General features: G+C 36.1%; 1 protein-coding gene across 1 annotated transcript in view; it reads left to right on the top strand.

Moving 5' to 3' along the window:
• Maoa (monoamine oxidase A) overlaps window positions 1-23,445 on the top strand; it is a 67,425-nt gene that overhangs the window by 1,005 nt on the left and 42,975 nt on the right. Inside the window, exons 2-3 of the mRNA XM_060375512.1 lie at window positions 14,793-14,887; window positions 21,645-21,782. Of these exons, the coding sequence (XP_060231495.1) occupies window positions 14,793-14,887; window positions 21,645-21,782 (233 nt within the window). The remainder of the gene's footprint in view (window positions 1-14,792; window positions 14,888-21,644; window positions 21,783-23,445) is intronic.

Here is a 23,445-nt window from a genome sequence, read left to right as displayed (position 1 = left end):
TTTTTTTTTTTCTGGAGACCTCATAAATGTTTGTATTTTAAATTGACACTTAAATTGTCATACTGCAAACATTTAGGAATTATGTTTTGGCTGTAGGTAGAAGCCCATGCTGGCATGTCCCCTTTCCCCCAGGTGCTAATAATTTCAGAGATACATGTGCAAGATCTAACTTAGAGGGAGAAAGACAGTAGGAGGGAGTAAGTACAGTGGCTCCACAGTATCCATTTTAATGTATGCTCCCTTTGAGTAGACCAAAACGTGCATATATATATTAATTTTAGATATAGGTAACTTTGGACTCATCCTGTTCAGAGTAAGCTGTCTTAATCACCAGACTGGTGTGAACTGTTGCTTTCGCAGCCCTAGCCAGTGACAGCAGCGATACGCATGTGTGCTGCAGTGTCAGAGGAAATCAGATCCTGGTTCAGAATAAGAGAAAGGAGCATTTATCATTCTTTTTTTCCTTTTTTTCCTTCCTTCCTTCTTTTTTCCTTCCTTCTTTTCTTCTTTCGTTCTTCGTACCTTCTTTCCTTCGTTCCTTCCTTCCATGAACACTTGTTGAATACCTACAGTTTAAAAGACTGGCGTTCACAAAAACCTCGACCTTCTAGGCAAGTCCTTTAGAAGCAATGTGATTGTTGGTCACTGGGATAGAAATATGAAGATAATAGGTAGTATAAATTGATTAACACCATGACACAATTTGACATTTTGCTGGGGTTTTGTTTTTGTCCTTGGTTTGTCACCCATGTTCCTTAAAGAAAGCTTTGTCTTAAAAAAATTTTTTTTGACACTTGGTTGTAAGTCTTGCCTTTAAAGGCTGAACTATTTCTCCAGCCTGACTTTTTAAAAAATCTATGAAACCAACTTAATACATAGCCAAGGATGAACTTTGATTTCTGATTCTCTAACATCCGACTGCCCAGGGCTCAGATTGCAGATATGGGATGGCATGCCTGCTTTGTGTAGTTCTGGGGATCAACACCAGGGGTTTATGCATGCTAGGCAGGCACTCTTATCAAGTGAGCTATATCTCCAGCTATGTGTTTTGTTTTCTTTTTGTCTAATTACTTGGTCTCTTTGCTTTTTCATACTTGACTGCTAATATTTAGTCATCAACAGAAGTGTATTAAGCATGGAGCTAACAAACCTTAAAACTTGAGGTCCCTTCTGATTCTTATTCTAAATATATAACCAGCTTTATACTGAGTCATGTTACAATTTTTCATTCTTCTTTTGTTTGGTGGAGGTGGTGGTGGATTGAAACAGGGCCTTATGTAGCAAAGGCTGGACTGGAACTGCTTGTGTAGCTACAATGGCTTTGGGCTTCTAATCCTCCTGCTTTCCAAGCAAAGTGCTAGGGTTAGTTACATTTGTGTACTACAATACCTGGCCTACTGATTTCTTATTTTTTAGAGAGATCATCCAAATTATCTGAAGCTACACACACACACACACACACACACACACACACACACAAATGGAATCTACCTATTAGACATTGCTGGGATGGGGCACATAGAGAACATTTTTTGCTTAATATTTTACATGCTTCCTTACTCTAGACACCAACTTTCAGTCCACCAATAACAGTGGAAAACAGGAGTTGGTTTCCATTAGTATCATTTCTACCAATCATATCTGAGAGATTTTAGCAGCCAAACTGACCACAAACATTTCCTTTTGTCTGTGTTGTCATCTAAAATGATTTATTACTAAACATAGATGTAGATGCTTATCTGACTGAGGTATTAGGCACAGGCTTTACGTTTCATAAATAGGCAAGAATGTTCTTGTGAACTTCACAACACGTCCCTTTGTGTATGCTTTGGCTATATCCCATAATACAGTCTCTTCATTTGTTTGTTTTGACAGAGGTCTGATGTAACTCAGGCTGGCCTCACATTTCACATTTGCCACGTAGTTGAGACTGCCATGAACACATTATCCTCATGCTTCCATCTCTCAAGTGCTAGTTAAAGGAATTGCCACACTTTCCAGCTTGTGAATCAAATTTATGTCTTCACTGAAGCAGAGTTGGAGGATTTTTTAAAATATATATATATTATTATTATTAACAGATTTTAAGCACAAAGGTTAGGGATGGTGGCAGTCTGGAAGGAAGTTAAGACACACTCCAAAGCATGGGTATAGGTTTCTCAAAGAAGAGGAGCTTTGTGTCAGTTTTAAGTGCTTTGGAATATTCCTTAAAACTTTCTTGTTAGGATTTGCATATTCTTGGCATATTATATATGTAAGTATAACCTATAGGCAATAATTAGCATTTGCAATGTTATTCTCATAACATAGCTCCCAGAAGAATACATATTTTAAATGATATTAATCGAAATTTATTCACATTACAAAAGCTTTACCTTTATACAAACAATAATGATATTTTTTATTTTGTCATTTAAAACAGAAGATAAAACATTGCTGACAATCATAACACCCTGTTTTCTTTCCACTCACCTAATTAATTTTTTTAATTCTATATTAGTACATGTGAAGGGAAACAGCCCTGCATATAATCCAAAATTTATAACCTATTCCTTTGGAAACTCTTCAGGTTTTCTGTGACACTACTGAAGTTTGATGTTTTTATCATATGTTGATCACACCTTTTCTATTTTCTTTTGAAATCACCTCAAGGCTCTGCTGTAAGTCACTCTTGGGCTCTAATACTCTTCTTTCTCATTACATTACACTATTGTTCCCTTAATTATAGAAAGCTCTTAAATCTTTAACTTGAATTCTTCTTTTCCTCTAAGTTCATATGTAATAGCTTATCTTTTCATGGGTGTTTTTCACAGATTCAACATATCTTCTGCAGTTTTTTTTTATTCTTTTCTTGGATACCACCTTTTCCATCATTTTTGATACATTTTTGTCTTAATTTGAAGTCACCATACTACCAAGAAAGATCTTGATTTTTTTGTTGCTCTTACCTCTGCTTCCTGAGTGCTAAGATTACAAGTGTGCCACCACACCCAGCTTTTTTTTTTTCTCATGCCTTACTAGTAATGGAATCCAAGGCTTCATACATGTAAAGTGAACACTACAAAGAACCACATGCTTCTAAAACCAAATTACATCCCCAGGCTTTCTATACTCCTTTTTCAGGTCCTCTGAGCTGGACTGATTCCTCTTCTGAGTCCTCAGTTACTCTACCATGTTCATACTCCCACCTCCAGGGAAGACCTTTGACTCCTGAAGCTATTTGACTACAATACCTTCCCAGTGATTATGCTTTACAATAATAATTCTCTCTTCACATCCATTCTGCATGTAGTATTCTCCCAGGTTTGCTTCATTTCCTTAAATCACTTCTTTCTCACCTTTCTACTGAGTGGTGTCATATTGCCAGCCTCTCAACACTAAGTCCATACTGTCAATTACCTGGTTTTACTTTGTTGGACAAGTACTATTATTAACCACTTTTCTGCAATGTGAATGTGAGCTTTAGTCCTAGTGCCTTTTGTCCTAGTGCTAGACTGTTTACTTTGTCCCTTTATAACTTCTCCGTTTTCATTTTAGCAGAGAAGTGAGTTCTTCCTATCTGTCTTTCAATACCTGGTTGATGACTCTCGCTCCTGCCAATTTTTCTCCTTTCTTAAAGAGATTTTTAATATGTGTTTAACAAGATATATTTATTTTCTGACTCATTTCTCATTTTATTGTTAAGGACAATGTATCACTCTGTATTAAACTAGCAGAGATTGAATTTTCTCATGATCCAAGACAAAAAATTCATTTTCCAAGAAGAATGACTAATATATTGAGTTCTACATACTGCAGTTTCCCCTTTTGAAAAATATTATCTCTAGGTATCATTTCTATGGGGAACATTTTAAACATTTTAAACCAGCACATACTATGTAGTTTTCCAGGGATTAAAATACAGACCTCATCAGTGGACTTGGGGAGGGGCATGCCTGAAGAAGAGGGAGGGAGGGTGGTATCGGGAGGGGAGGAGGGAGGGGCTTATGTGGGGATACAAAGTGAATAAAGTGTAAAAAAAATTTAAAAAAAAACACTGTGAAAGACTTAAAAAAAAACAGACCTCATTTTTAAAGACAGTACTGGTTTTTGATAGGATAGTTATTAGATACTGGGGTTCAGTGAGAATTTTGTGTATTTACAATACTTTTTGTATTTGACTTTTTGCATTAAAAACACATCAGTATATTTTCATTCTATTGTGTAAACTATTTTTATTGTTTTTGAATAATGATACAAACAATTAAAAACAAGGAAATCATGAAATTTTCAGGCAAATGGTGGGAACTAGAAAAGATTATCCTGAGTGAGGTATTCCAGAAGTAGAAAGACACACATGGTATATGCTCACTTATAAGTGGATATTAGACATATAATATAGGATAATCATAATAAAATCTGTACACCTGAAGAAGCTAAGCAAGAAGGAGGACCCGGGGTAAGATGATCAATCTTTGCTCAGAAAGGCAAACAGGATGGACAAAGGAAGAGGGAGAAAATAGGGAATAGAACAGGAGTCTACCACTGAGGGTCTCTGAAAGACTCTACCCAGCAGGGTATCAAAGCATATCCTGAGACTCATAGCCAAACTTTGGGCAAAGTGCAGGGAATCTTATGAAAGAAGGGGAGATAGAAAGACCTGGAGGAAACAGGGGTTTCATGAAGAAAGCAACAGAACCAAACAATCTGACCACAGGGGTCTTTTCTAAGACTGATACTCCAACCAAGGACCATTCATGGAGATAACCTAGAACCCCTGCATAGAGGTTGCCCATGGCAGTTCAGTGTCCAAGTGGGTTACATAGTAATGGGAACAGGGACTGTCTCTGACATGAACTGATTGGTCTGCTCTCTGATCACCTCCCCCTGAGTGGGGGGAGGGGGGAACAGCCTTACCAGGCCACAGAAGAAGACCATGCAGCAAGTTCTGATAGGCTAGGGTCAGAGGGAAGGGAAGGAAGACCTCCCCTATCAGTGAATTTGGGGAGGGGCATGGGAGATTAGGGAGGGAGGGTAGGATTGGGAGGGGTTGGAGGAGGGTGATACAGCTGGGATACAAAGTGAATAATGTGTAATTAATAAAAAATAAATAAATTATAGAAAGTGTTACAGTTATTTGAGTTCTGATTAAAATTTTTAAATGTTCAAATGAACTTTTAGATGGATTTGACATTGGTCAATTTTAACATTTAATCAGTGCTAATTGATTTCAGTTTGTACATAACTCTCAACTAATGTGATAATTTCTTTTAATAATAGATCTATGTATTATATAATTACATGGACCATAGAGACCGAGTATGGAGAAAAAGAATGTCGCAATGCATTATTGATGAATATTGCACCCCATAACCCTTGTAGTTGTTGGGGAGAGATGTTTTAACATGAAAAATCTTGCAGTATGTTGATTTAGCAGTAGCCAGAAATAGTGAGGATTTATTGTAGCTTTCTCTCACATACTGGAACTTGCAAAAATGTTCAACTCTGTTAGAAGTATATACACTTCATAAGTATTTACATAATAAACACACATGCATGTTTGAGATGCATAGATTTCATAAGAATGTTTTTAAGATTGGGGGATTAGAACTTTATAAAAGTGCATTACATTTTTTAAATATTGTGAACATTTGATTCAAGCTGATTGCTTAGGACCTTTTCTCTCTTTATTGTGACAAATGTATAATTTTATACAGCAATTTGTGTTTTCCTGTGGGTTACACTGTCCTTATTACATTGTCACCTAGCATTGTGCATTGGGGAAATTTAAAGTCTTTTAATTGTGGTCTTATTATTTTTTCTCATTCTTTCTTAAATATATTTTTTTCTTTATTACAATTTATTCACTTTGTATCCCAGCTGTAGCCCTACACTCATCCCCTCCCAATCTTGCCCTCCGTCCATCCCTCATCTCTTCCTATGTCCTTTCTCCAGTCCACTGATAGTGTAGGACCTCCTCCCTTTCCAGTGGTTTTATTATTTAGTGATAGAATTAAATGGGAATGTAGCTCATGGTAGAGTACACACATGCCTGCTATAGGCAAAACTGTGGATTCAATTCTGAATTCAGTACTGAAAAAAAAAAAAAGCAGGAGCCATGCGATGTAGCTTAGTTGATAGAGTGCTTGACAACATGAATGAATGAATGAATGAATGAATGAATGAATGAAGCCTGGGTTTGGCACTGCATAAACCTCACATGGTGTCATATACCTGTAATTCCACTCAGAAGGGAGAAACAGGAGGATCAGAAAGTCAGGGTCCTGTACAGCCACATAATGTTTGAGGCTATCCTGGGATACATGAGATCCTATCTTTAAAATAAAAAAAAGAGGTTGGATCTTATTACATGTGATATGTTTTCTATAAATATTTCAGTGTTTTCTATTTTTTTTGTAATTAATCAGCTTCATAAATGTTTCATCTTTGGCTGTACTTTTACACCATTCCTCAGCACTGTTTTCTTCCATGCTTTATTTTGAAATGGTTTTGCTTTATCTTTTATATTGACATCCTATAGGAGCTTAAATCAGCACCAGATATCTTCACAGTTGTGCATTCACATATCCTCATGGCTTCTCTGAATCACTGTTTAAAAGCACTTTTACAGTTGGTTGGCCAAAGTAAACATAGCTCTACTTATTAACAGTATTTTATTGAGCAGGGCAAGAGTGTCAATGCGAGGTTAAACAAAGTGATTAACATTGAGAATTTAGTACATATTAACTATGTTTGAGGTTCTTAATAACTGCTCATAAGATTTCAAAAGGATCGAAATGGAAGATTAGAAAGGTAAATGAATTATCAAATGTTGCAGAAGTCTTGGTGATGTAACAAGAACTTTGGTGCTTAAAATTTCACTTCCAGGACAGTCCTTTTCTGTTCCTTATCTTACTATTTTTTTTTTTTAAGGCTTATCCATGGACCTGCAGTAACCTTTGTTACTTTGAGGCTTGGTGCACTAAAACCTAGTAGCTGTTACCTAATTTACACATGTACTATTTCATACCGCTGTTGCTCAATGAACAGTTCCATTGAAAAAAAGTGAGGGAGCTATCTTAGGTTTTGTAACTTTCACAAACATATTGGCTTTAAAATGTTTATTTTTGTTGTGTATATAATGTGTGTGTGTGTGTGTGTGTGTGCAAGTGCTATTCCTGCCTTCCACTATTATGTGGTTTCTGGAGATTGAGCACAGAGATGACCAGGCCTGTGCAGCAAGTTTCTTTACTGACTGAGCCATCTAGCCAGCCCATATATACTTCTATTTAGTTTTGTAAATTTTTAGATGTTTTTATTTTATGTGTATGAGTGTTTTTGCCTCACATACAAGGTGTGTACCTGGTGCCTGAAGAGGCCAGAAGACAGCATGAAAATCTCCTGAAATTGGAGTTATGGGTGGTTTTGAATCACCATGTGTTGTATTCCACTGTGTAAATGTACTACAATTTCTATATTCATTCCTCAGTTGAGGGACATCTGGGTTGTTTCCAGATTCTGACTAATATGAATCAAACTATTACAAATATGACTGAACAAATGTCCTTGTTGTATACTTGAACATGTTTTGGATATATGCCTAGGAGTGGAATAGCTGGATCCCGAGGAAGCACTATTCCTAATTGTCTGAGAAAGAGCCAGATTGATTTCGAAAGTGGTTGTATAAGTTTACATTCCCAGCAGCAATGGAAGAGGGTTCCCTTTTCTCCACATCTCTCCAGCATGTGTTGTCACTTGAGTTTTTGATCTTAGCCATTCTGATGGGTGTAAGGTGAAATCTCAGGGTCATTTTGATTTGCATTTCCCTGATGACTAAGGATGTTGAGCATTTCTTTAAGTGTTTCTCTGCCATTAGATATTCCTCTATTGAGAACTATCTGTTTAGCTCTGTACCCCACTTTTTAATTTGATTACTTGATTTGTTATTGTTTAACTTTTTGGCCTCTGTATATATTCGGGATATTAGCCCTCTGTCAGATATAGGGTTGGTGAAGATGCTTTCCTAATCTGTAGGAAATCATGAAATTTGCAGGCAAATGGTGGGAACTAGAAATGGTGGGAACTGAGTGAGGTATCCCAGAAGCAGAAAGACACACATGGTATATACTCACTTATAAGTGGATATTAGACATATAATATAGAATAAACATACTAAAATCTGTACAACTAAAGAAGCTAAGCAAGAAGGAAGGTCCTGGGTAAGATTGTCAATCCTCACTCAGAAAGGCAAAAGGGATGGACACCGGAAGAGGGAGAAAATAGGCAACAGAACAGGAGCTTACCATAGAGGGTCATTGAAAGACTCTACCCAGCAAGGTATCAAAGCAGATTCTGAGACTCATAGCCAAACCTTGGGAAGAGTGCAGGGAATCTTATGAAAGAAGGGGGATGTAGCAAGACTTGGAGGGGAAATGAACTCCAGAAGGAGAGCAACAGATCCAAAAAAAATTGGCACAGGGGTCTTTTTTGAGACTGATACTCCAACCAAGGACCATTCATGAAGATAACCTAGAACATCTGTACCCCTGTACAGATGTAGCCCATGGCAGTTCAGTCTCTAAGTGAGTTCCCTAGTAATGGGAACAGTGAGTTGTCTTTGACTTGAACTCAGTGGCTGGCTCTTTGATAACCTCCCCCTCATGGGGGAGCTGCCTTACCAGGCCACAGAGGGAAACAATGCAGCCAGTCCTGATGAGACTTGATAGACTAGGGTCAGAGGGAAGGGGAGGAGGTCTTCCCTTATCAGTGGATTTGGGGAGGGGTATGGGAGGAGATGAAGGATGGAGAGTGGGATTGGGAGGGGATGAGGGAGGTGGCTACAGCTGAGATACAAAGTGAATAAACTATAATTAATAAAAAAATTAAAAATAAAAACACACAAACAAAAAATAATTACCATGTGGGTGTTGGGAAACTGAACCCAGTTCTTCTGTAAAAGCAACAAAGTTTCTTAATCTCTGAGCCATCTCTCTAGCTCACTCAGCCCTTATAATATAGTAAATTTAGGACACCATGTCTAGATTATACAGTTGTGATCAGTGATTCTAAACTTTTTGGACCAAATATATATCCCTGAAATCCAGTTATGGTAGCTTACATTTTTAATTCTAACTCACAGTTGAGATAATTATCTCAAGTTGGAAATTAGCTTGGACTAAATAGTGAGTTTCAGGTCAACCTTAGCTATAGTTTATGAAACAGTGAGACCCTGATTCATAAACCAAAAGATGCTAGGGAAATGGCTTATTGGTAAAATTTTTTTCTCTACCAGCATAAGGACCTGGTTGGATCCTAGAAACTTTGAAAAATTCAGGCATAGTGATGCACAATCTAACACTCACAGTCAAGTAAGCTGGTTGGGGCTGTGGCTGTGGAAACAGACATATCCTGGGGACTTACTGGCTAGATAGTCATGACAAAAGGCAAGTTTCAGATGTAGTGACAGGCACTGCTTCAAAAAAATAGGTTGGTGAAACAATAGAGGAAGATGTAAGTAAACTTCTGACCTCCACAGATGATCACATGAGTGAACATAGGTCACCTAGCCCAACACATATAATGGTGGGGAGGGTGGAAGGAGAAGAAACCACCACACAAATGTCTCCTTGAAAATCTTGTGAAAGCTATTTGACTTTTTCACTTTAAAAAGGGTTATCTTTTTATACATAAGAGTGTTTTCCTCCATTTTCTACTGTGTTAACATTATATGTTCTTGAAAGCTATTCAGCGTCATGGGGCCTACGGTGTAAAGGTGTAATTTAAACTGATTATGAGATCTCACAGAAGTGGTAAAACATATGAATTGTAAAAAAATCCAAGTGGATATTGAGATGCATGTTTATAATCTCAGCATTTAGGTAGAGACAGTAGGATCAGATCATGTTTGGCTACATAACAAGTTCAAAGCCAGCTTGAGCTATATGAGAATTTGTTTCTGACAAATAAGTGAACTAACAAACAGAAAGGTTATTTACAACATAAGAAAGTTAGTAGTAAATGAACTGTTATGAAATAATCAAAACATTTAAATTGAAGACTAAGGATAGTAAGTTCTCTTTTGTTTTGTTCATTTTTTTTTGAGACGGTGCCTTATGTACTTAAACTGGCTTGAAACTCATTATGTAGCTGAAGATGACCTTGAACTTCTGATTTTCCTGGATCCATATCTTAAATGTGAGGATTACAGGTTCCAATCCAGTTTTTATGGTGCTGAAGATCAAACCCTTGGCTTTATGCATCTTATATAAGCACTCTATCAACTGAGTTATGTCCCCAGCCAATAAGATTACTTTTAGTCATTTTGCAGGATTAGTATTTAAAGATCATACATCTTGAAATGAAGCTGTTGATACTAAATATGTATTATTATTTATTATGCATTATAGATTATAAAAGTCACTGCCCTTTGAAGGCATTAGATAAAATTATGACCTACATGAAAGAGACTCGTTTGATCGTAGGTTATTCTCTAGTTTATCTGTTAGCTCATTTGCTTATACAGTAACTTGTGTAAGACATAGAATATGTGGCAGGGGTTTCAGCTATGAATCTGAAATGCTGCTGGTACTGGCTGAGCACCCCTAACTTGAAGACAAAAAGTCTGAAAGCTTTTGAGTGTTGACATGATTGCCACACATGGAAAATTCTACATCTAACATCATGTTATGGGTTACAGTCAGAAAGTACATGAGAAATATTGCATAAAGCTACTTTGAACCTATACATATCAGTGTATAATGAAACATAAGTGAATTTAGTGCTTAGACTTGGGTCTCTCCTCAATTTTATACACACACACACATACACACACACACAAATAAAATATAAACTTATTGCAAAATGAGGGATATTCAACATATGCTTAATGTTCATTCAGAGAGACAGGGGCACAGGGAAGGAACAGCTAGTTCTGCCTGCAGGAATTGCAAGGGTTTACAGAAAAAGTAATACTTGACAAAAGTGTTGTGGACTTTAGATAAATTATGAACTGTAATGAAGATGACATTTAAATTGATCATTTCCAAGGTAAATGAGTTAACTGTGACCTGTAGCTTATATTAAAACAAACCCTTTTTATTGTGCATCCATATTCATTCATTTGTTCCTTCATTCATCTATTTATTCATCCATCCATTCATTCAATATTTGTTGATGGAGTGCTCCTGATGTGCCTTCAGTAAAATTTGTGAGGTTTTCTGTTTTCTGCCTTGGTGAATATATCCTGGAAATTTCAGTATAAGCTGATGTTTCATTATACTTTTTATTATCCTTAGAGTGTTCAGTTCAAGAACCACATCACAAAAGTGTAGGTATTTACTATACACATTCTGGAGTGATAGTCAGTATTAAAAGTTAGAAATCTTACTTCTAAGAATAAAGAACATGATATTTTTAGGTGTTAGAGGATATGCCATGACTATATCAAAGCTTTGTTCCCATATTTAGCTTATGTTATAAATGTTATGTTATTTAACTTAGGCCCTGCCCATGGGAGTTTATTACTCTAACTATTTGAATAATCTTGAAGGTAATAAAACCAGTTTTTCTAAACTGTATTTTGAAAGTTTATTAAAATAGAATAGCAGAGTGTGGAGAAATGCTGAATTTAATGAGTCATATTAGTATTATTTTGCTGCAGGACTGCTCAGGGCCTTTAATAGAAACAGTGTACTCCTGGAATTTATTCCCAAAAAAGAAGTATAAATGTCCCAACTTTTATGACCATTAATACTTTTCCTTGGAGTGTCTGATCTAAGGATTAGTGTTCCATAAACTTTTGTGGGGAATTATGACTTTAAACTCGGCCTTTCCTAGTGTGCAGAATTTTAGAATGCCTTTGTGGAACACTTGGAATGCATCTGAAATTTCAATAAAAGAATTGGACAAATAATTAGGAGGTAATTACATCCCCCAACTTAGGTGAGATTTGTTTAACTAAAGTGAAGATAAATGCTGGGCAATAATCAAATAAATTGAGACTGTCTAGACAACCAGTCTCTTGAGTTAAGGGCAGAATGAAGTTAATTGTTAGCTTAATTCTATTTATCACTTGAGAGTGCGCCTTGTTTTCAGCTTATTGAAATTGAAAGGATTGTAAGATTGGCCATTTTTAAAACACAGAATGATTTAGCTGACAATAAGCATAAAAGCCAGATATACAGACAGAAAGGAATGGTTGTATATATCAGTAACCAGCTTGTATGCATACTGATATTTGTTCTCTTCTCTCAGCAAGTATAATACTAGTTTAAAAATGAGAAAAATAAACTGTTAGTACTTAGAATATATATATATATATACAGTGAAATAGTGATCTGATACCCTATGCTCAGTAAAATCTAACTTGTTTCAGGGAATAGCATTGTGTGTTTTTAATCCCAGCAGAAGCTGACAGGTCTATTTGAATGCCATGTCAGCCAAGGCTATATAGGGAGGCCTTACCTGAAACAAAACAAAACAAAACAAAACCTGTGGGTTGAATCCTAAGGACCAGTAAAAGCTACCTTGTTGCAGGGCATGGTGGTGGGCCTGGTCCTCATATTTTGATGCTGTTATGATTTTTTTCCTCATTCATTGCTATCTTGCCACAATAGCCTCACTGTTTATAGTGAACACTGTTTATAGCCTTCAGACATTTCACAGCATTCTTTGAAAACAGGATCCTTGTTATTTCCTTGTAACTCATTTCCACTGATTACTTTTAAAAAAAAAGTTAAATTTTAACCCTTACTTTCCCCCTTCCCTTTTCTTTCTCTTCTTCCCATTACTTCTTTCATTCTTTGACATACATAGTCTTGCCTTACAGCCAGTCTAGTCTCAAAATTTACAACCCTCCTTATATTGAACTCTATATATGCTTTATTTTTTGTTTGTTTTCTGTTTTGTTTTTTTTTTGTTTGTTTGTTTTTGTTTTTGTTTTTTTATCAAGACAAGGTTTCTCTGTGTAGACTTGGCTGTCCTGGACTCACTTTGTAGAGTAGGATGGCCTCAAACTCAGAGATCCTCCTACATCTGTCTCCCAGAGTGCTGTGATTACAGGTGTGTGCCTCCATGCCTGGCTGGTTTATTTCTTTTGTAACAGTTAGTTAAAAAATAAACAAGTATTAAGATATCATTTTAAATATAATGAGGACTCAGTACACAAGTAAGAGGAGCAGGGGTTTCTCTGGCATGAACTCAGTGACAGGCTCATTAATAACTTACCCCCAGAGGGGTGCAGCCTTGCCAGGCCATGGAGGAAGACAATGCAGCCTTGATGAAACCTGATAGGCAAGGGTCAAATAGAAGGGGAGGAAGACCTCTCCTATCAGTGGGTTAGGGGAGGGATATAGAGGGAGAAGAAGGAGGGAGAGTGGGATTGGGAGGAGATGAAAAAGGGTGCTACAGCTGTGATACAAATTGAATAAATTGTAATAAATGATAAAAATGTTAAAAAATATAATGAATGCAAGCTGAAAAATAAGTATATATAAACTATATTTTTTACTCTGAGAGTTGAGAGTTCATGTACACAGTGGCACTACAGTAATCATGAACACAAGAATCATCATACTTTGGTTTTTAATTTTATGCCCCAACTAAAGGGACCAAGGCTCACTATAGAAATGGGTGACGGTAAGGCTAGGACAGGCAGGAAAGATATGGTGAACCTGGGGTATTCTGTAGAACAAGAAAGTAAGGAAGTTCATGTACATGTACAAACACAAACTGATCGAGGAATAACAAAGTTCACACAAGAGCTCTCAGGGAACAATTTGAATAATTTTGGCAATAAATAATATAGTATTGGATTATATTCCAAAGTTTAAAAAATATTTTTGAGCCCATACTAATGACTGAATAAATAAATGAAGAAAAGAACCAAGTCTGTACTGCTGAAGAGTTCCCAACAATTTATATAAACTGTCTTCAAAATGGTAAGCCATAACTTCCAGTTTTTTAAGTGTGGAGTGTGTATAGCATTCCTTCCAAAGAGTACACTATATAAACGGGAGTGACTGTGTAATTTTATAGTGGAGAATTCTGGGAAACTCTTACTGAAATAGGTGATTAAATTAAGATTATCATAAATGATCATAATACTGATAGCATGTATCTATGATAAAATGGTAATATACAGCATTGTCTTAACTTTTCTACTGCTACAATGTTGGATTTGAAATGTATCTTTAAAAAAATTTTGTTTACAAATGAGAAACTGTTCTTAGCTTTGAGCTAATGAATGAAGTTAAGCATAGCTTCTAACTCTAAGAATCTTAGAATCTACGGAGGTAAACAAGATATAGGAACCATGTAATACAGATATAAATCAGTAGGTGGTCATAAATTTGAAGTTGGGAAAAAAACCTAGATATCGGAGTGCTGCTGGAGGCATGGAAGTTTTACAGAAAAACATGCTCTTCTGCTTATTTAATTAGCATTCTTTTAGTGTTAGAGGTAGAACTCAGGGCGTAGAGCATGATAGGTAAATGCTCTACTACTGAGTCCTATCCTTGTTTATACAGTCAGAATTTCTGGAAGAGGACTTAGAAGATTCTCTAAATATCATTTGACTACTCCGGAAAACAAGATACTTTTTTTTTCTGATAGTTAATCTCTAACACAAGACTATAAGCTAGTCATTTGAGGGTCCTTTGTGATAGCTAATAATATTGCTTAAAATTTTCTATAATAATAGCAAAATAAACAGATTGGATATACTGTCGTTTTCTCATTTCCTGGGTATATCTGGTCAAATCTGGGATGTCTGGTATTTAGATGTTAACATTTCTTCTCTTTTATTTTGCCTTTAGGATTGGCTGCTGCCAAACTTTTGTCTGAATACAAAATCAATGTCTTAGTTTTAGAAGCCCGGGATAGAGTTGGAGGAAGAACACATACCGTGAGGGTAAGTGATTTCAGTAGTTTATGGCATCTCACTTAAACTCTAAATGGGGCCATAGCACTGGAGGAGACCTCATGAGACCACATAGTTAAGCCATTAGGCCAACAAGTCTAAACTGTTTTATCAAGTAAGTAGTCTTTTCTTTCTTCATTTGTTTATTTTTTAGACAGCATCTTTCTCAGTATCCCAGGTTAGCCTTAAACTCAGTCTACAGTACTGGAAGACCTCAAGTTCATCCTCTTACCTCAGTCTTCCACATGCTGAGATTATAGGCATACACTACTATTCCCAACATGATTGTTATTTTCAATAAGTGCTCACTGTATAGTGATGGCCTCAACTTCAATCACTCACATTCTAGAAACACAACAAATAACTTCATTACAGTGTTATAGTTTCTATATTAAAGAGTCAAATTAAATCTATAGTACCAGAGGTAGTACAGTACTTTGACTTGACTAAAAGTGATTGGTAGACATTTCAGTTAGACTAATGTCAGAATGGCCTAGGCAATAATAGTAACAATGGTTTAGGCAATGAAAACATTAAATTATTTTACAGAAGTTTAATTGTAGAGATTCCAAGATAGTACAGGAGTTTAGTTTTGTCATAAAGGCATCAGATTTTTCTTACCCTTTGTTCTACCATTCTTTGCCTATTGGATCGTTGCCCTCTGGTAACAAGTGCTATGGCTCTAAGTAAGACTCCTCTTGAGGAACAAGAATTACTGAGCCTTTGTGACTCATAGCAGTAAGCACTGCATTCTGGGCACTGAGGCAAGAGGGTGATGAATGCAAGACCATCCTGTGGTACGACAGCACTATCCTTGACTGAGACAAACAACTTTTACTTTACCAGTAAACTCCATGCTGACATTTGTCTTATTAGGCAGAGTTCGCTCACATGGCTATCTCAACTATAAGAGGAACCTGGGAAAGCAAGTAGTTAACATTTCCAGGTAGCAGAGGAGAAAAAGGCATAAGGAAGGGAAGTGGAATGGCTATTGCAATAGCTGTGTGATGATGTCTGAACTAGGATAGTGCTGTAGCTCTTTCAGTCATACCATTCTACAGATTTTTCTTTTTTCCATCTACTTCACTAAACCCATGAGGTCTTTTTCTATTTTGCTCATCTCTAACAATGTGCCCCACAACCTTGCTACTCCAAGTGTTCTGTATAGACCTGGAGCCTTGGATTACCTGGAAACTTAAGAGAAAATTCTCAGGGCTGTTGAATCTACATTTTTTAAAAATTATCTTTTGAGGGAGGTTGCAAATATGCTGCTCTGTGGATAATCCTGCTCACTTCCTTTACTTTAAAGGAAATCCACATTAAATTTATTTGGAGTATTTCCGAGAATTCCCTTAGATATAGTCTGTTATGGGTTGTGGTTAAGAGCACTTGTTGCTCTTGCAGAGGATTTAGGTTTGTTTCCAATCATCCATGCGTTGGCGTACAACCATTTATAAGTTCACTTGCAGGGTCTGAGGTCCTTGTATGCCTTCTGTTGGTAACAAGCATGCACACTGTACACATACATACATGTAGACAAAACATTTATACACATTAAAAATCTACAAAAGGAGCGAGGAGACTGGAATCTGTTCACTGTTAGTACCTGACACTAACTTGGATATGTCCTAATTAGAATTTCACATGCAAGTTTTCTCAGCTAAAAGATCATATATACTCATATGTCTTCCAAGAAGCTCCTGTATACCTTTATTTTAATGTTTTGCTTGTTTTTGAGACAGGGTCTCACTGTGTAGCCCTTGCTGTCCTGGAACTCATATGTAGGCCAAGAGGGTCATAATTCACCTAGACCTGCCTGCCTCTGCTTCCTTGATCCTGGGATTAAAGGTGTGAACCACCTTTAATTTAAAATTAAAATTGTTATTTTAATGTTTTGAGACGGGACCTTATCGTGTAACCCAAGCTAGCCTTCAACTTGAGATCCTACTTCTCCAGCCTTGGGAATGATAACATTATAGGTACACATTTCTACAACCAGCCCATCTTCAAATTGAAATTGAAGGCATTGTATGGTAGTACAAAGACAAGTTGAATATTCTGCCTATATTCACATAGTAGATGTGGTTTTTCTGTCATTTTCTGAAAAAATATTCTTTCATTTTAAAGAGAGTTATTACATTTTGCTTTAGTCCTACATTCCCTATCCTTTTAACTTTTGCTTATTAAATGGGGACATCAGTCATGTTGCAGATTTTCAGTTAAGAGCAAGGAAATGAAATTCCAGCGTGCATATCCAAATCTATGATATTGGCTTTAGCTACTTGGCCATATTGCTCATTTATATATGCCAGCAGCAGACAGGAACTGGTGTCTATTCAGTAAGGTACTATATACCTCTTTTGTATATGAGAAAGGAATCTTAGAAATACTTAGAAATGAACACTTAGCATTTATAGTTCAAGTGCCTAGAGAGAAAAAAAAGGAAGGCTATAAGAAGGGTCAGAATGTTATTTAGTACAAAGCTAAATCAAATATTTTTAGAATTGATTCAAATAACATAATCAATTAGGATAATTTTTGAACAAGAAGTTATACAACTATTTTGGATCTTAAATACTCAAAATTTCAAATTTGATGTTATCACCTGTCTTCTTCTGGTTGATTTTCTACAAATTCAGAACTTAGCATTTTTTAAATAATTAAACCATCTATAATGCTACAGAATCAAATGAATAATGTTAAAATGCTTGCAAGGCTTCTACAAGGTCAACATATTTGTTTCTTAATAGATTTCCATGTATGTGACCTTTTAGGCTGAGTAATATGATCTCAATAAAGAAAGGGCAAGTACTATATGACAGAATACCATATTACACTTCCTAGTGTCTTCCAGCAGAACCCAAGGTATTTCACTGGAGTATTTCTGCTTGAAATATTTTAATGCCTCACTCTTTTTTTTTTAATTCTTATCTCATATATTACATCCCAACTCCAGTTTCTCCTCCTTCCCCTTTCTTTCCCTACCTCATAATCCCCACCATCCACTCCTCCTTTCCATTTAGAAAAGGACAGGCCTCCCAGGGATATCAATCATACATGACATATCAAATAACAATAACTCTAGAGACTTCCCCTTGTATGAAGGCTGGACAAGACAACAGAGTAGGAGGAAAAGGTTCCAAAAAGCAGGCAAAAGAGTCAGTGACAGCCTCTTCCCACTATTAGGAGTCTCACAAGTAGAGCAAAATACATAGCCATAACATGTATGCAGAGGACCTATGTCAGACCTAGGCAGGAATGCCTCAGTCTTTTTCTTGCTTCATTTAGGATTATTTGCTTTAAAGAGAGAGTCAATATTCTAAAGAAATGTTTGAAAATTACCAAGACTTTTCTTGCTGTCTGTGTTAAAGTAATAGAAATTGGGGCTAGAGAGATGGCTCATTCGTTAAGAGTACTGGCTGCTTTTCCAGAGGACCTGGATTCAATTCCTAGCACCCACATTTGACAAATGTCTGAAATTTCAGTTTCGGGAGGTTCCCATTCCAACACCTTCATAGAAGCATACATGCAGGCAAAACACCAATGCACAATAAATTAAAAGTAAATAAATTAATAAAAGAAATTTATTGATGTTTTATTCTTTAAAAGGTTTTGGAGAAAAAGATGCTTCACGAGTCAATATTGGCAGTTAGTGAAATAAAACATGAAGATTATGATATTCAGATTAAAGAAGTAAAAGCACTTCATTACTAGTGCTAAAGAGTAATGGAACCCCAATTAACTCTTTTATTGAAATAAGTAAAATGCTAGTAAAAATACACTATATTGATCTGAGAGGGAAGTTAGAAAGTAGTAGGTATCTAAGTTGATCAGACAGCTCAAAATCAATCATCCAAACTATAACCCAGAACACGGTGGGCAAGAAATGAATCACTGAGGTAGAACCTCATGCCTAGAGTACATTCTTGATGAGGAACATAAAATGGTTATTTTCGAGAGATGCTGCTGATTTACTGGATCTCCTACCCTCCTAAATACCCTTTAGATTCCCTTGCCAGCAACTGCAAAAACAAGACTCCCACACAGCAACTCAGCAAATACTTGGGGGCTTGTTCAGCACTTGCGGACCAACATTCATTCTGTCCAGAAATTGTTTTGCCTTTGTTTTCAAAATACTTTTGGAATTCACTGCTTCCTACTGTTGTCATTACTATACCATAGTGGGGCCACTTTCACCTCTAGGCCAGGTTACTGCTATCTGAAGTCCCTTTCCTATTCTTGTTCCCTATAATAATTTTTTTAGTATTATAGCAATGAAAGTGAGTTGTTCAGATTTAAGTCATATCTTAGCAATACCCAAAGCCTTCCAAAGGATCACCTTTCACTTAAGTAAAATGCTGATGTCTTTTCCTTGTTCTGGGGGTTTTGACCCCACAAACTCCCTGATTGACTTTCTCTCTTTTTCATTTGGTTCCAGCCCAGTGAAATATGTATATGAGAGAAATTTTCACTCTTTTTCTTAGGTTGGGCTGCATCTTAGAGCTAAGGGTAGACTGCAGGAAGACTACTCCACATGTACATTTTCTTCTGGCTCTAAATCTTAAATGATGAAAAGAAATAGTTATCTGTTATTATTAGTGTCTCATAAATCTTTTCTGAGAAAAGTAACCCCTACCACTCCACTGATTTCTGCATGATTTTCAAGTACAGTGATTGTTACACTATAAAAACAAATCAGACAAGTAAGGGTAAAGGCAATATGCAAATGCAAAATTTGATGGAAACTGTAGAATAGAAATAAACTTGAAATAACTTATTACAAATACACAAAAGAGTTGTAAATTATCACCATACAATTTGTTGATTAACTAAAATGTGTTAAGATAAAAGCTGGATAGAGTGGAGGGCTGCTATTAAGAAGGAAAATAAAAGTTTTAGCTATGAGAGCATTTACTTATTTCTAAAAAAATATAAATAGTTATATGAATATTTTGTGCCTTTAAATATTCTTTTGCCATGATGCAGTTTTACCTGGAAATGTTTTGGATATCATAAGAAGTCCATGAATGTGGCTAATTTAAGAGTTCAGCTGGAAAAAATCAGGGAGTTAGGATTAATAAATTCCTGAATGACACTTACAGTATTATTAACCCAAGAGAAAAACACACATAATAACAGAAAATTCTCAACAGAGGAATATCGAATGGCAGAGAAACACTTAAAGAAATGTTCAACATCCTTAGTCATCAGGGAAATGCAAATCAAATTTACCCTGAGATTTCACCTTACACCCATCAGAATAGCTAAGATCAAAACCTCTAGTTGCAACGCATGCTGGAGATAATGTAGAGAAAGGGGAACCATCCTTCATTGCTGCTAGGAATGTAAAATGGTACAACCACTTTGGAAATCAATCTGGCGCTTTCTCAGATAATTAGAAATAGTGCTACCTCAAGATCCAGCTATACCATTCCTAGGCAGATACACAAAATATGCTCAAGTATACAACAAGGACATTTGTTCAACCATGTTTGTAGCAGCTTTATTTGTTATAGCCAGAATCTGGAAACAACCCAGATGTCCCTCGGTGGAGGAATAAATACAGAAATTTTGGGACATTTACACAATGGAATACTACTCAGTAAATAAAAACAAGGAAATCATGAAATTTTCAGGCAAATGGTGGGAACTAGAAAAGATCATCTTGAGTGAGTTATCCCATAAGTAGAAAGACACACATGGTATATACTCACTTATAAGTGGATAGTAGATATGTAGTATAGGATCAACATACTAAAATCTGTACACCTAAAGAAGCTAAGCAAGAAGGAGGCCCCTGGGTAAGATGATCAATTCTCATTCAGAAAGGCAAACAGGATGGACATTGGAAGAGGGAGAAAACAGGGAACAAGACAAATGCCTACCACAGAGGACCGCTGAAAGAATCTACCCAATGGGGTATTAAAGCAGAGGCTGAGAGTCATAGCCAAACTTTGGACAGAGTACAGGGAATCTTATGAAAGAAAGGGGAGATGAAGGAGGGGACAGGAGCTCCACAAGTAGAGCAACAGAACCAAAAAATCTGGGCCCAGGTGCTGAGAGTGATTCTCTAATCAAGAACCATGCATGGAGATAACGTAGAACCCCTGCAGAGGTGTAACCCATGGCAGCTCAGTGTCCATGTGAATTCTTTAGTAAGTTGAACAGGAGCTGTCTCTGACATGAACTCATTAGCTAGCTCTTTGATTACCTCCCCCTGAGGGGGAAACAGCCTTACCAGGTCACAGAGAAAGATAATGCAACCAGTCCTGAAGAGACCTGATAGGCTAGGGTCAGATGGAAGGGTAAGAGGACTGCCTCTATAAGTGGACGTGGGGACGGGTATGGGAGGAGAAGAGAGAGGGCAGGTGGGATTGGGAGGGAATGAGGGTGAATTTGGGAGGGAATGAGGGATGGTGCTACAGCTGGGATATAAAGTGAATAAATTGTAATTAATTGAAAAATTAAAAAATAAGTGATTTTCAAAGGATCTAGATAAGCAGGATGTACTATAGTGTTCATTCTGTGTTGTACTAATGAATCAACATCACCAAGAGCTCTGCAAATGGACATATCTACTGAATTGTCAGACAGTGTTCCCCAGTTTTGAGTGGAAGAGAAAAAGGTTTTGCATTTCAGGGGTACATTTTAAAGAACAAATAAGACACAAGTAAGTTAACAAAATAAACAGGATTTTTTATGATAAAAGGTTTCTTGATTACAAAGTTTACTTTTTTCCTTTCTGCAGAATGAACATGTTAAATGGGTAGATGTTGGCGGAGCTTATGTGGGACCAACCCAGAACAGAATCTTACGCTTGTCTAAGGAGCTAGGCATAGAGACCTATAAAGTGAATGTCAGTGAGCGTCTGGTTCAATATGTCAAGGTAAGCCTCACTTTATAAGACCAATGCATGTAGATTTATTTATAAGACCAATGCATGTAGATTTTATTTGAAAAAGACTTGGTATATTTGTGATTTTTTTCCTTTTTAACGTTTATTTTAAAATTCTTTCATGTATACATTCACATTACATGGTATGATGTATGCTACATAAGTGTATTGTCATACAAGCATATATTGTACATGAAGCATATTTTTTCTTACACTCTTTCTCACCCCTCCCATTAGCCTTCTTTGTTCCTCTATACAGTTTTGTTTCTCCTTTCATAATTTTATATGCCTGTATAAAATCTAGGAACTACATATAAAATAACATAATATTTCTTTTTCTCAGATTTTTAATTGCATTCAATTTTCTGCATAATTTTGTTCTGTATAACTAAATAGAGCATATTTTCTTTACCAATTCCTATGACACCTATGTTGGTTCCATAACTTAGGTATTATAAATAATGTTACAATAAATATTTAGCTATAAGTATGCCTGTGATGCTTTGATAAGGAGTCCTTTGGGTAAATACCCAGGAATGGCAGATGTGGGCCATATAGTAGATCTAATATCATTTTTTTTGAGAGGCCTAAATACTGATTTCTGCAGTTGATAGACAAGTTTACATTCCTACCAGAAGTGGTATAGAAGGAGTTCTTTTTGTCCATATTCTCCCAGGACTTGATATTATTTGTTTTAAATGATGGCCATTCTCATTTTAGTAAGATGGAATTTCAATGTAGTTTTGATTTGAATTACTCTAATGGCTATTGTATTTCATCTTTTCAAAACGTCTGTTTTCTTGTCATTAGTCAGTTTATTAATTGTAGTTTGTTGATTTCTCATTGTTTAAATTTTTGTATTTTTAATACATTTCAGATTTTAATTCTTCATCAGAAGGAAGCTTTTTTTCACTGAAAATATTGTTTTCATGTTCAATCTATTCTTATCATGGTTTCTTCACCCAGATCCTTTCCACCTTTCCATCTATCTAACTCCATGCTTTTTCTCTATCGTTAGGAGATAAATAAAAATAAACAAAACAAAATTTAAAAAGAAAAAGAAAAACACATACACACACACACAAACACCAAAACATAAAAACACAAAATCAGGAACTGTAATATACAAGGAAAATATTAGTAAGATAAATGCCCAAACAAACCAACAGGAGACAAAACAACAACAACAAAAAATAAACAAACAAAAAAAATCTACAAAAATATCATTGCTGGACATAGAAGCATAACCTTAAGTGTGGTTTATAGAAGTAGTGAGACTGTCATAGCAAAGGAATTTTTCTTTTGTAAGCCATTGCTGATTGGAAATACCTTCTTGGTATGGGGACTGTGTCAACTTCATCTCTCAGCAGTGGGGCCTGTCTATCATGAATCTGTGCAGGCCTAGCAGAAACTTTTTAATTTCATGAAGTTTCCATTTGTTGGTTTGTTGGCATTATTTCCTAAATAACTGGAATTCTATTTAGAAAAATTCCTAAATAAGACTAAACCTTGAAATGTTTTTCCAATTTTTCATGTAGCAGTTTTCAAAGTCTCAAGTCTTAGATCCTATCTTAGTTACTTTTATATTGTTGTCACCAAACACCATGACCAAAGTAAATTATGAAAGAACACATTTAATTGGGGTTATGGTTTC

This window comes from Meriones unguiculatus, chromosome X (assembly GCF_030254825.1).
Source record: "Meriones unguiculatus strain TT.TT164.6M chromosome X, Bangor_MerUng_6.1, whole genome shotgun sequence".
Lineage (NCBI taxonomy): Eukaryota > Metazoa > Chordata > Mammalia > Rodentia > Muridae > Meriones > Meriones unguiculatus.
Note: the sequence above shows the minus strand (reverse complement) of the source record. Positions and strands in the feature narration are given on the sequence as shown.